General features: G+C 42.8%; 1 protein-coding gene across 1 annotated transcript in view; it reads right to left on the minus strand.

The window, feature by feature from the left end:
* Window positions 1–13,025, minus strand: part of LOC308296152 (NACHT and WD repeat domain-containing protein 2-like) — a gene marked incomplete at both ends in the record, with an annotated part of 33,017 nt that extends 19,992 nt beyond the window's left edge. The window contains 11 exons of the mRNA XM_080739305.1: window positions 409–621; window positions 1,815–1,998; window positions 2,764–2,994; window positions 4,430–4,588; window positions 6,165–6,191; window positions 9,640–9,741; window positions 10,142–10,471; window positions 10,691–10,863; window positions 11,043–11,145; window positions 11,773–11,958; window positions 13,008–13,025. Of these exons, the coding sequence (XP_080595431.1) occupies window positions 409–621; window positions 1,815–1,998; window positions 2,764–2,994; window positions 4,430–4,588; window positions 6,165–6,191; window positions 9,640–9,741; window positions 10,142–10,471; window positions 10,691–10,863; window positions 11,043–11,145; window positions 11,773–11,958; window positions 13,008–13,025 (1,726 nt within the window). The remainder of the gene's footprint in view (window positions 1–408; window positions 622–1,814; window positions 1,999–2,763; window positions 2,995–4,429; window positions 4,589–6,164; window positions 6,192–9,639; window positions 9,742–10,141; window positions 10,472–10,690; window positions 10,864–11,042; window positions 11,146–11,772; window positions 11,959–13,007) is intronic.
* Window positions 13,026–13,376: the final 351 nt, after the last annotated feature.

The raw sequence follows: 13,376 nt of genomic DNA on the forward strand, positions 1-13,376 counted from the left end.
CGGGATACCCTGTGTGTTAATATAGGATACAGCAAAAGATGCGGTAAAAAAGTAAAAATCAAACCTCGGTTCAAATTGAAGCGGTGAATTTGTGTTCTAGATCTATACATTCTGTGATCTATACTTTCTATGTGCTTTAGTTCTAGTTCTGAATGAATGAATGATTTTGTCTGGAGAGCCAAAGTGTCATGTGAAGCTTGGCCAATCCTCAATTCTTCATTCTGGACGTGCACGGGACATGTACGGGACAGACAAAACTAACCAATCACAGCGCAGAGATGCACGGGACAGGTACGGGACAGACAAAGCCACACCTTGGAAGCGGCTTTCACCGCTTCAAAAAAAGTGTATTTATTAAAAGTTATGTGTGTTTTGTTTGTAAGATAAATCCAGTAAAAGAAGTGCTACCAGAGCTCCAGAGTGAGACGTGGGCGTGCAGGAGGCGGGCGTAGAGTGGGACAGGAAATGACGTCACGGCCTGGTTGATGAGCGCCTGCTGCCCTGACGTCACGGTCCTTCCCGAGCGCAGCAACATGGCCGCCAGCATCCTCACTTCCTGTTTCCTGTCCAGACAACCCATCTCCATGGAAACCAGACCTCGGCTGCTCTCCTCACCAAAACCTGAGGCACGACGACAAACACACATCCTGAAATACACACTCCTTTTACCCGTCTGTAAAAAGTGCCCTCTCCAGACCATGGATGCAGTTTTTACTATGGTGAAATAAACGCGAAACCTTGAAAGAAGTGCCCTCTCTGTGTAGAAATCCACGCCGTTACACCACATCTCCAGTATTGGCTTGATTATGCTTCGTTCAATGTGGTATAAGCACCGAAAACAGCCGATCTCCAAACTCACAGCGCAACGCATTGTGAGCTTGGAGGTAGTCTATTTTCGTTATTTTCACCAAAGGTGCCTTTTTAGAAATGTCAGCCCCTGCCTCTCTAACATTCTCTGCACGTCCATGCACACACAATGAAAAGAACCCATTGTATTGTACACAAATTGCATAATGACAGGCAACGTTTGAACCACTTCAATCCAACTATCCGTATCGTGGGGGACGCTTTTGCGGAAAATAGCAGTTTGGGGGCCAGGAGGGCAAATTGTCTAGGGCGAGTGAAGCCTGATTTCAGACTCTGCACTGAGCTTGAGTGTGACATCATCCCATTGACAAGAGATTTCAAAGGGGAGGGGATTTGAAATTTGAAACCCCCTCCTCCGAGGCTCCGACTCTCATTGGCCTGGCCTTGCCTCAGACCAGAGCAGGTAGAGGTTCATTATGCAACACCAGACCAAGAGAAGCAGTCCACTCAGAGAGTGGGCGGGTCTATTGGCTGGAGCCAGGCAAGGACGAGTTAATTTTTGTCCTGGGGTTTTTAGCGAGGGTTCTGTCAGCATCCCTGTGTTGGCTGATCTGAGTGAACGGGTGGGGTTGTAGGGGTTGATCAGATTTTGGAGGTATGGAGGAGCCGTACCTTTGGCTGCTCTGAAGATCAGCATCAGTGTTTTGTATTCAGTGTGGGCCGCAACCGGGAGCCAGTGGATGGAGCGGAGAAGGGGGGAGACGTGTGAGAATTTGAGAGTTGTGACCAGGCTTTTCTCTTTCTCTCGCAGAAGAGGCTCATTCATACGCCAGGGAAGGTGAAGAGCAGTTCACCGCGGTGTAGTTTCACCCTAGTCATTCTAGGGTGAATCGAGACTTGAATTGAAAACGACACTGCTCTTCCACTGAATTATGAACGAGCCTTAAGCCTGGCTATGAGAGGTTATAGGGTGTGAAGTGGTTAATAGCTCCACCCTCTGGACATACCAGGAGACGCGCTGCCGTTGCATTGTGGGTAGCGTAGTTGGATGGCGCGTAGAAGGCGTGTCCGTCTGGAGCTGACGGCCAGGATGAGTCTGACGTCGGGGGGGAGGGGCCAGGGGAGGCAGGGAACCATGTGGAGCCCAGAGTCTGTGAGCTCATCCATTCCATCTAGGATCAACACTGTGGGCTGACGAGAAAATGACCAAATTATGAACACTAAAAACATTCTATTTAAAGGTTAGCATATAGTTGAAATGTGTTGGCTGTAAACAAAAAGGGTTTGGTTCAAAGCACACTATATGCTGAGCATTGCTACAGTGTTTGTTCGGTAACATTGTTAAATAGCTATACATTGTGATAGTAATCATTGCTATAGTGTTTATTCAGTAGTAACGGTGCTAAATAGCTCTATATTGTGATAAATAGTATGCCTAATCATTGCTAGAGTGTTTGTTCAGTAACAGTGTTAAATATCTCTATATTGCGATAGCAATCATTGCTATAGGATGTTTGTTCAGTAACAGTGTTAACTAGCTCTATATTGTGATGGTAATCATTGCTTGTAACACTGTTACTTTACTTTAAAAACATATTCAGTAACACTTTCTATGAAGCCCACATTTATAATGCATTATGAGGGCATTCATAGTGCATTAAAATGCATTCATAATGCAACATAGCTACACTCATAAACACATAACTCATAAACACACATAATGCTTTCTGAAGTGTTACCAGATATTCTCTATAAAAGTGGATTTCAGGGACTATCTATAGGTTCCTTTACTGGGGTCTAAATTGACCCTTACAAGTCTGTAACTTTGACAGTGTACAAATGGAACCAAATGGACCCGTTCCATTTGCACACTGTCAAATGTAAGGGGAGACTTTCACATTTCAAAGTTTGAGAACCACTGCACTATAAAAGGAAAGAATATGAAAGGAGCCTAACCCTGGTGGGAGAGGGGAGGACGGTGAGGAGATGGTGCAGATGGTGTGTGAGATCAGACACACTGAGGTCAGATGCTCGGAGGTCAGAGGTCGTAAGGTCAGAGGCGTAGGCCTGAGCGATGTGGCGACACAGACTGGACAGCAGGTGTTTCGGGGACGGCTTGATTGACATGCTGAGAAAACACAGAATGACCACTGGATCTGCGTCTCCACCAAGCCACGCCCCCCTGACCTGAGAGAGAGAGAGACAGACAGACAGACAGACAGACAGACAGACAGACAGACAGACAGACAGACAGACAGACAGGCAGGTGAGGGTAGAAAGACACAGATAGAGAAAATAGAAGTGGATTAATGGATGACATCCAAACATTCCATGTGTGTCCATTCCATAGACTTAGGCCAAAACCTCTCAACTCCATTTTTGAGGTTTTTGATTGTTTGGCATAAATCAGGGCTATTGAACACCCTTTACATCTGAGTGTTGGTTAAAATAATATTGAACAAATGGAACGTAGTAAAAAGTGCTTGGGAAAAAAAAAAACACCCTCTCTGCCATACCAGCTAACTCCACCTGATTGGCTCTCTCTTTTTCTTTCATACATAGGCCTATGTGCTATTGAACACACAGACCCACGTCTGTGTGTTGGTTAAAATAATATTGAACCAATGGAAAGTTTCGGCCAGACAGCAGAGATATACTTTGTACATTGTACATATTGTACATATTGTATAACACACATAGGGCAGGGCTTATTCCATCCATTAACCAGTCCTAGAGTCCTAGAAAATCGAGTGCATGTTAGCTCTGACCGCAGGGGGTGGGATCTAGCATCCGTTCGCCTTTTTACAGCAGCCCATTACTGACAAAACTCTGGCGATACATCTCTGCCATTACGGAGGAAGGGTGCATTGAAAAGACACCCACGGGTGTCCTAGAATCTGAAAATAATCCTTGTCCATACGCGACCATACATTTGACAGATAGAGGCTTCCGCGGCAATGTTGCGTCCAGCTCCTCGACACATCCACATACTCTGGTTTTATTTTTTTTTATTATTTAATTTTTTCAGAGGAATCGGAAAATCTTGGGGACCCAATCTGAAATCACTGTCCCTACTCTGCTCGCCGCACTGCACTGCGTGAAACAAGATGGCTGCTTAACAGAGCGGCTCTGAACAACCATGCATACTTTTTAAATGTATGAACTTTAAGATACATCATTTTGCCGACCGAAGCCTCGGGATATGTCAAGGAAAAAAACGTCTTCCATACCTGCGAAAGAGTGTGACATTTATTTACGGTCAGGGAAAGGAAGGACCGATAACACCTCGACGCCACCAACAAACAAACCAGCTCCAGCAGACGCCAACATGACTGGAATGGCTGAAGTCCTAAAGGAGATTAAAAGTCTCCGAGCTGATGTTGGAAAGGAGATTAAAGATCTCCGAACTGACTTTGGAGCTAAGTTGGACAATATAGAGACTCGCTTGACGACCATGACGAGTACATTGGCAACAGTGGAGGAAAAAATGACCAGCGTACAGCGAGAGGTTACATCTAACACAAACCGCATTGAAGAGGCGGAGGGACGTATATTGACGACAGAAGAAACATTACATCAAACAGAAGCAGCATTGAGCGAGGCTATCAAAAGAATCGCTCACCTTGAATCCAGGGCAGTGATCCAAGAGAACCAGGGCAGAAGAAAGAACCTCCGCCTCCTGGGTTTGGGCCCACGGGCAGAAGGAGGACAGCCGCTTTTTGATTTTGTCCATGTAATGCTGCCGCGGTGGATAGGTATGGACTCGGATGAGTCGCTTACCCTGGAGCGCGTCCACCGTACGGGGACACCGGGGAAGTCCAACCAGAACCGACCAGTCCTAATACGGTTCCTAAAATTCCAGGAGAAGGAGATGGTATTCCATGCAGCAAAGAAGATGGAGATCAAACACGACGGGGCCAGCTTATCACTGAAGCAAGATCTCCCGGCGGAGATGGTTCGCATACGACGGGAATTCAACCCAATCACCCAGCTGTTTGTTGATATGGGAGCCTTCCGTGGATTCCAGCATCATCCATGTAAGCTGAGAATACTACATGACGGTAAAATGCATCTCTTCTCAACACCACAAGAAGCTGAGGAGTTCTATGGGGGCATTGCCAAAGTGAGTCCAGCTGTCCTCGTTGCTGGTGAAGAGGAGGCATAAACAATGCAACAGATCTGTATCGTTTTTTGTTTTGTTTTGAAGTCTCCTTTTTTTTCTTCTTCTTTTTTTTCTCCTTTCTCCTTCCCTATCTCGCCCTCTCTCTCTATTCCTTGTTTCTCTCGCTCTTTTTACTTTTCCTCTCGGTTCCCGCGGACAACAACAAAAAGTGGACCGAACAAACAACACCGGGACGTGGGGGTGGGGGGGGGGGGGGTTGCATCCACGTTGCAGCTGACCGGTCGTGGACAGCAGTCAGCTGATACGGTGGCCTGGAGAGACACACGCAAGTAAGAATATAATGTATTCGTGGACTGAAGGGAGGGAATGATTACGTTAACAAGTAGGACTATTTTATATTATTATTTGTATTGATTTATTTTTATGTATAGGTTATTTTTGTCTTTACTAGTATAATCTATCTGCTATATGAATTGAGGAATGGGAAGAGGGGAGGGGGAGGAGGAGGGGAAGGGGGGAAACTAAAAATGTAGCTATTACTATTTGTTTGATTTATTTTTATGTAGGTTATTTCGTTTTTCTTTTCTTTTCTAGTGGTCTGCTATATGAAGTGAGGAATGGGGAGGGGGAGGGGAAGGGGGGCAACTAAAATGTAGCTATTATGATTATTTGGTTTGATTTATTTGTATATATAGTTTATTTCGTTTTCTTATCTTATCTAGTAGTCTGCTATATGAATTTAGGAATGGGGAGAGGGGAGGGGGAGGAGGAGGAGGAGGGGAAGGGGGGCAACTAAAAATGTAGCTATGGGTACAGGTCTTTTTTTCTTTCTTTTTCTGTCTATAGGGCAATGATGTAAAATACTGACACGTGCTAGTGGTTCATACTGGGGAAATCAAAATTAAATATATGCAAGGTTGAGGAGCACGTTTTTCTTTTTCTTTATTTTTTTATTTATTTTGGAAAACTAATTTAATGAGCCATGTTGAACATTATGTATGGAAAATTATGTGTGTGGTGGGTTATGAATGTGTGTGTTATGTGTTTAATGGTTCACAAACTAAAGGGTGGAGGTATCCTGAAAAGAAACATTTTCGTTTATAAATTATTTCAATAAATTTACCAAGAAAAGGGTTTAAATTAGCTCACATAAATATCTGCAGCCTTAGAAATAAAATCACGGAAATATCAGAATTCTTATCCCTGGGGATTCTTAGCAGTATCAGAAACTCACCTGGATGAGGATTTTAATGATGAGATGCTGGGTATTAATGGGTACAACATTTTTAGAAGGGATAGGAATAGATTTGGAGGTGGGGTTGCAGTATATGTAGAGAATCATATTCCAGTAAAGGTAAGATATGATTTGATGGCTGCAGATATTGAAGTGATCTGGTTGCAAGTTCATTTACCACATGTAAAACCCCTGCTTATAGGTTGTGTCTATAGACCACCAAGTGCAAATGTGGATTATCTTAATCGAATGTGTCTAATGCTAGATGAAGTGTGCGATCTTGGGCATGAAATATATTTTTTGGGTGACACAAATATCGACTGGAGTTCGTCTAACTGCCCACTTAAAGAAAAACTTCACTTAACTGCTAGAGCATGTAATCTAACTCAGATGGTTGAGAGACCAACAAGAGTTGGCGAAAGGATAGATGGTAGAAAAAGTGAAACATGCATTGATCATATATTTACAAATAGTAGTTATTTATGTTCTAAAGCATTATCTGTACCAGTGGGGTGTTCTGATCACAATTTAGTAGTAACGGTAAGAAAAGCAAAGGTTCCTAAATCTGGTCCAAAAATAGTTTACAGTAGATCAATGAAAACATTTAATGAAGATATATTTAGAGACGATGTTAAAAAGATTTGCTGGAGGCAAGTATTAGACATGAAAAATCCAGATGGTGCACTTGAAGTCTTTAACATGTTATTTTTGCAAGTAATTGAAAAACATGCTCCTATGAGAAAATTCACTGTAAGGAACCTGAAATCACCCTGGTTGGACACTGAATTAAGAGAATCCATGCGTTTAAGAGATGAAGCAAAACACGCAGCGATTATATCAAGTCTTGAGTCTGATTGGCAAATCTATAAGAAGTTAAGAAACTATGTAACAGCTCAAAACAAAAGGAAAAAGCAATTGTTTTATGAGAACAAAATAAAAAATGTGAATAATGATAAAAAGAAAATGTGGAATGTAGTAAATGATATGATGGGCAGAAAGCCTAAATCCTGCCCATCTTATCTTGAAGTGGATGGTACATTTTTGACAAAGCCAGTTGAAATAGCTAATTATTTTAATGATTATTTTTATTCGAAGATAAATAATTTAAGAAGTAATATGCAACATATAAGTATAAATCCATCAATTACATTAATTAAAGACTCTATGGATGATAAGATATGTACATTTAACCTAGAAAAGGTAACAGTTAATGAAGTCGAGTGCCTGCTTAATAAATGCAAAGACCGACCACCAGGGGTTGATAATTTAGATGTTAAATTTCTTAGTATGGTTTCCAATTTAATTTCTGTCCCTGTTTGTCATATTGTTAACTTGAGTATAGAGGAATGTATCTGTCCACAGGCTTGGAAGATAGCTAAAATCATACCACTTACTAAAAATACAGCAGCGCCGTTTTCTGGTACTAACAGTCGACCTATAAGCTTGTTACCTGCTTTAGGGAAGGTAATGGAGAGAATAATTTTTCAACAAATCCAACTTTATTTTGATGAGAATGGTTTAAATACTGATTATCAGCATGCTTATAGGCCTTGTCATTCTACATGTACTGCCTTGACACAGATGACAGACGATTGGCAATGTCAGATTGATAATGGAAGATTTGTGGGGGCTGTTTTACTAGATTTTAGTGCAGCTTTTGATTTGATAGACCATGTCCTGTTATTAGAGAAGCTTAAACAATACGGTTTCACTGCTAGTGCGTTAAACTGGATGGGAAGTTATTTAAGTAATAGAAAGCAGACCGTTTTCTTTAATGGCAGTCTGTCTAAGGTCAGTCATGTTAACTGTGGTGTTCCTCAGGGAAGCTGTTTAGGACCATTATTATTCTCGATTTTTATAAATGATCTTCCTTTAGTTTTACATAAAGCTCAAATCTCAATGTATGCAGATGACTCGACCATATATGCAGCAGGATCTACGTCGGATGAAATTAATTATATTCTGGAAAATGAATTAAAGTCAGTAATAGAATGGGTAAAGAATAATAAACTTGTACTTAATGTCGGAAAGACAAAATCTATATTATTGGGATCAAAACACATGATGAAAGCTGAACCGAAATTGAATTTAAGTATAAACAATGTACCCATTGACCAGGTAAAGGAGACTAAATTGCTAGGTATTACTTTCGATCATACCTTATCATGGTCCCATCAAGTGGATAATGTTGTGAGTAAAATGGGAAGGGCTGTCTCAGTGACGAGAAGAATTTCTAGTGGTTTGCCAACAGATGTTATTAGACAAGTCTTAAATGCTTTAGTTCTCTCCCAGTTGGACTATTGTTTTGTTATTTGGTCAAGTGCCTCAATGAAGGATATGGGGAAATTGCAGGTTGTTCAAAATAGAGCGGCACGTTGTGCTTTAAATTGCTCATACAGAACTAATGTACAAGACATGCATGACAGGCTGAGATGGTTGACTGTTAGTCAAAGGTCAACTTATTTCCTATTGAACTTCATTAGAAGCATAAAATGTACACAGTCACCAAAAATATTATATAAAAGCTTATTAAAACATTGTGCTAATCATGAGTATCAAACAAGACATGCAATAGAAGGTAGGTTTAATTTACCTACAGTGAAAAGCTCTGTTATACAGAAAACTGTTATGTATAGATCTATTGTAAGTTGGAATTTACTGCCAGTTTATATTATTGAAGCGAATACTAAAGAGGGGTTTAAAAGGATGGTAAAACAGTATATATCAATTTTTCATGAGAATGTATGATGATCTACTTCTGCATTGTCTGTTCTGTTTAAGCTCTTTTCTGGGCAACTTGCATTTTCCTCATCTGATCTATGTGATGATATGATTATTTGGCCCATTCAGGCTGGGAACACATTTTGCTGTTTGGGAGGGGCTTACAGTACATGTACAGTATGTAGCAACATATTTGTTTTGTAGGCTAGTTTCTGATTTAGCCCTATTCTATAGGTTAGGTCTAAATGGGTTAAGGGAAAAAAAAAAAAAAAAACCCTTATAGGTAACCATTTATCTTGAAATGTACAATATTGTGAATTGATTTTCAAAAGTGGACTTCTAAACTTTTGTAAGTGAACTATTGTCTGTCTGTCTGTCTTATCTGTTGTATTGTATTCTGTAAGGTGTTGTACATGATGTATGTACTGGATGTGTGACGGACCCCAGGAAGAATAGCCATGCTTAGGCAAGTGCTAATGGGGATCCATAATAAAGTAAAGTAAAGTAAAGTAAAGTACTAGCCACGTTCAAGGAAAATGTAGTTTTGTTTGACTTGTTTCTTCGTTTTATTGTGTTACTCTTTGGTAAATCTGTACATTTCCACGTTTGGTCGATGCTTCATAGCCATACGAGTTTATTTTTGGAACACAGGCGATCTACGATCTCCCTATGGGGATTTCAACAACAAAAAAATAACAATGGGAAGCGGGGATAGCGCCCTCTAGCGGCAGTGATGATCAGGACTATTGTGTACCTGCAGGGCACAGTGTGAGAGCAGCACAGTTTTTCCGCTGCACGGTCCTCCGGTCACCACTAGAGGGCACTGTGGCTCCTTCTGCAGCACATAGGCTTTGACCTACAGTGCAAGAAAGAAAGAAAGAAAGAAAGAATGAAAGAAAGAAAGAGTTAAAGGAGTTATAGTCAACTTTTTCCTGAAAAACGGATGCATAAAAATAATGTCATGAAAATAATTTATAAAAAAATAAGCTTCATATATGTGTTTCTATTCAAAAATACCCACAAAAAGCGTAAAATAATGATAAAATAATCATTTTGGCCATTGTCAGACCGACACTTTGTTTACATTCTAGTCTATAGACTAGGATGTAAACAAAGTGTCGGCCCTACAATGAAAAAGTTGACTATAGCTCCTTTAATTAAAACATTTACTGATTATTTTCTAAGGATAGATTGCATTGATTAGTTCTATTAACTGTCGCAACCTGAACAGCCAATGAGAAGCCAGGGAATCTGACCTGCTGCTCCTCTGGTCTAGCAATGTCATAAAGACGCGACAGTGCGCAGCACAGCTCCTCCTGTTCGCCCCTCTCCGCGGCGATGACATCGTCCAGACGAGACGCGGGACGACTGGCGGACGGCGCGACGGCGTCCACCAGTCGCAGCAGGTCAGAGTACACCTGCTGACACAGCGCCTGGGCGTAGCTCCGCCTCTTGGCGGCGGTGTAACCGTGGCGACCGTGGCAGGGAGTGGCCGTGGTGTAGACCAGCGCCCCCCGCTGGCAGGAAGCGACCACGCCCGGCAGGAAGTGGTCACACAGCTGAGACATGAGGTCATCGTCGCCAGGCTGTGAGGATGCAGGGTCACAAGTTGAGCCCTGAAAATGAAGAACGATGTATTTCAGTGGTTCTCAACCTGTGGTCGGGACCCCGAGGGGGTTAAAATATGATTATTTTGGCCTGAAAAGGTTGAGAACCACTGATGTATTTCTGTACTACAATGATACTTTTGTAAATATGACGGCGCTCTGTGATTGGTTAAAGTATTAATTCAATCAAGCTTGAACCTGTTCCGTTGCTTTTCCCGCTATCTTCTCCCTCTTCTGATTGGATGGTCTAAGTCCCTCCCCCTCTGCCTGGCCTTTCTCATTGGTGATCTTGTGGACATAGACCAGGCAGCGCGTGATGATGTCATCAGGGGGGCGGTCCTCCAGGGCGAAGCGCAGATCAGTGTCTAGAGCTGGAGGGAGGAAGTGAAACACAAAGTAAAACAATAAAAAAGAGTGTGCTGCAGTCAAGAAATGACATGAACACACACACACTCACGCGAGGGCACACACAAAAGCATGCACACTCACACAAAAGCCCACACAAACATAGAAGTGTGCACGCACTAAAGGAATGCACTCGCACACACACCTGATCTGTAGAACCTCTGGCCTCTCTCTGATGTCATCAAACCTTTGTGGACACACTGACTGACAGCTGTCATAAACACGTCAATCACTTCCTGATCCTCCTCCTAGAATGACAGAAGAAGGAGAAGAAGAAGAAGAAGAAGAAGAAGAAGAAGAAGAAGAAGTAGAAGAAAACCTTTCAGAAAAAACTTTAACAATGGCAGATTTATAAGTTCACAACAATTCACGGTGTGGTGCATTGTGAGCTTCTAGATCGGCTATTGTTTCGGTAGGTCTCTGAACTATCCACAGCCCTCCTCTGAAACACAGAGAGAGTAGACAGAAATGGTGCCAGTGGCACAGGGGTAGAGAGTGGCCGGTAGAGGGGCCGGATAGGAACCGCAAGGTTCCCAGTTCGATCCCAGGCTCCCCCAGAGTTACTGTCAAAGTGTCCTTGAGCAAGACACCGAAACCCTAATTGCTCCAGATGAACAGGTTGATGCCTTGCATGGTTTTCTCCACCATCGGTGTATGAATGTGTGTGTGTGTGCGTGCGTGCGTGCGTGCGTGCGTGCGTGCGTGCGTGTGTGTGTGTGTGTGGCTGGTTGAATGTAATGCACAGCCATTGTAAAGTGAGGACTAATTATCCGAAAGATAATATATAATATAATATTATAATGAGCATTAGTGAGGACCAATTATATGAACGATAAGGTTAAACATGGGTGAAGTGTTCCTTTAAGGTCAGCTACCTGGGCCGTGATTGGCTGCTGCAGGCAGTAGGAAGGCGGGACAACGTTCTCATCTCTCACATATCTCCTCTCCAGCTCCTGGGTCCTAAAGCCTGCCTCATTCAGCACCTCTAGGAACATGTGGAACTGACACACCTCCACACATCCAGGCAGTGTGGCCCTGCCATACTGAGGACCTACCAGAGCCTAGAGCACCCCCATGTGGACACAAAGAGAACAACATGATGACCTGCCAGAGCCTATAGCGCCCTCCATGTGGACACAGAGAGAACAACATGTTTTTTTGTTCAGGCCAAGGACTCCTTAGCTGAGATAGAGAGAGAGAGAGAGAGAGAGAGAGAGAGAGAGAGAGAGAGAGAGAGAGAGAGAGAGAGAGAGATGAAGCAGGGACCCCCCACAACATGTGGTATGCAATTGTGTTGCTGTTTCATAGATAGCCTTTTAGTGAAAATACTCGATCTACAAGCTCATAAGCTGAGGTGTCATGAGCTTGTAGATCTGCTATTGTACTCAAAGTGTTGCGATGCAACACGTTGTCAGCTTGTAGATCTGCTATTCCCAAAGGATTTTGTGAACTAAACCAGTAAGACTCCCTAAATCGGGAGATGAACGACCGTCATACATAAACTTTGGAAGGCAAAGGTAGCCAATCAGGAGGGAATATGGGAAATGGGACAGATCCATGTTGATGACATGACTGTAGAGATACTGTGTACCGCTTTGCACGATTTTAGGGCAAAATCTGTAGGAGCAGTGTCCAAAAATGTGTTTTTAAAAGATCGGCCAGATGGTGGCGCTAGATGGGACAGATGCATTTTGATGACATGACTGTAGAGATACTGTGTACAGGTTTGCGTGATTTTAGGGCAAAATCTGTAGGAGCAGTGTCCAAAAATGTGACTTGCAAGAATGGGCCTCATGGTGGCGCTAGAAGAGGGCCATGTGAGAAATGAGGTGGGGGTTGTGGTTTGGCAGCCAAGGAGTGTGTGTACAAAGTTTGGCATGGATCGGGGCAACGGTGGCAGAGATATGAGTAGGGGAAAAGTGTGACGTGTGACGTGACTGACAGAGGGACGGTCTGACTGACAGCAGGAGGAGGTTTTGATAGTGGTGAAATCTCGCTTTTTCGAACGACCATCATTTCGACAACGGAGCGTCGGGAGGGTTAGCGACTCAGGTTTGGGTGTCGAAAAGATGACACATAGAAACAGCGAAACGCTCCCTTTGATAGTAACCAAGGACGTGCTGGCCATTGGGAAACGAACGGTCGGTTCATTCCCGGCCGGTCCAGGCCGGCCATTAGGAAAGAAAATAAAATAAAATGTCGGCCTTCGTTCCATTTTGGGGGCTGGGCGGCCAACAAAGTAAATCGTCACTGTCGGGCAGAAACCTTGTATCTCCAAGTTTCAAATTTGTACATTTTTTTGCAAAGCAAAGCCCTGCTTCATCATACAAGGCCATCGCACAAAAGTAGTGAAAACAGCAGATCTACAAGCACACAATGCCTCGCGGTGCGAGGCGTTGTGTGCTTGTAGATAGGCTGTTTTCACTTGTTTAAATCATTTTTAAAATGATAAATACAAAACAAACGGTTTTGGACATAC

This window comes from Nannobrachium achirus (assembly GCF_963921795.1).
Source record: "Nannobrachium achirus genome assembly, chromosome: 2".
Lineage (NCBI taxonomy): Eukaryota > Metazoa > Chordata > Actinopteri > Myctophiformes > Myctophidae > Nannobrachium > Nannobrachium achirus.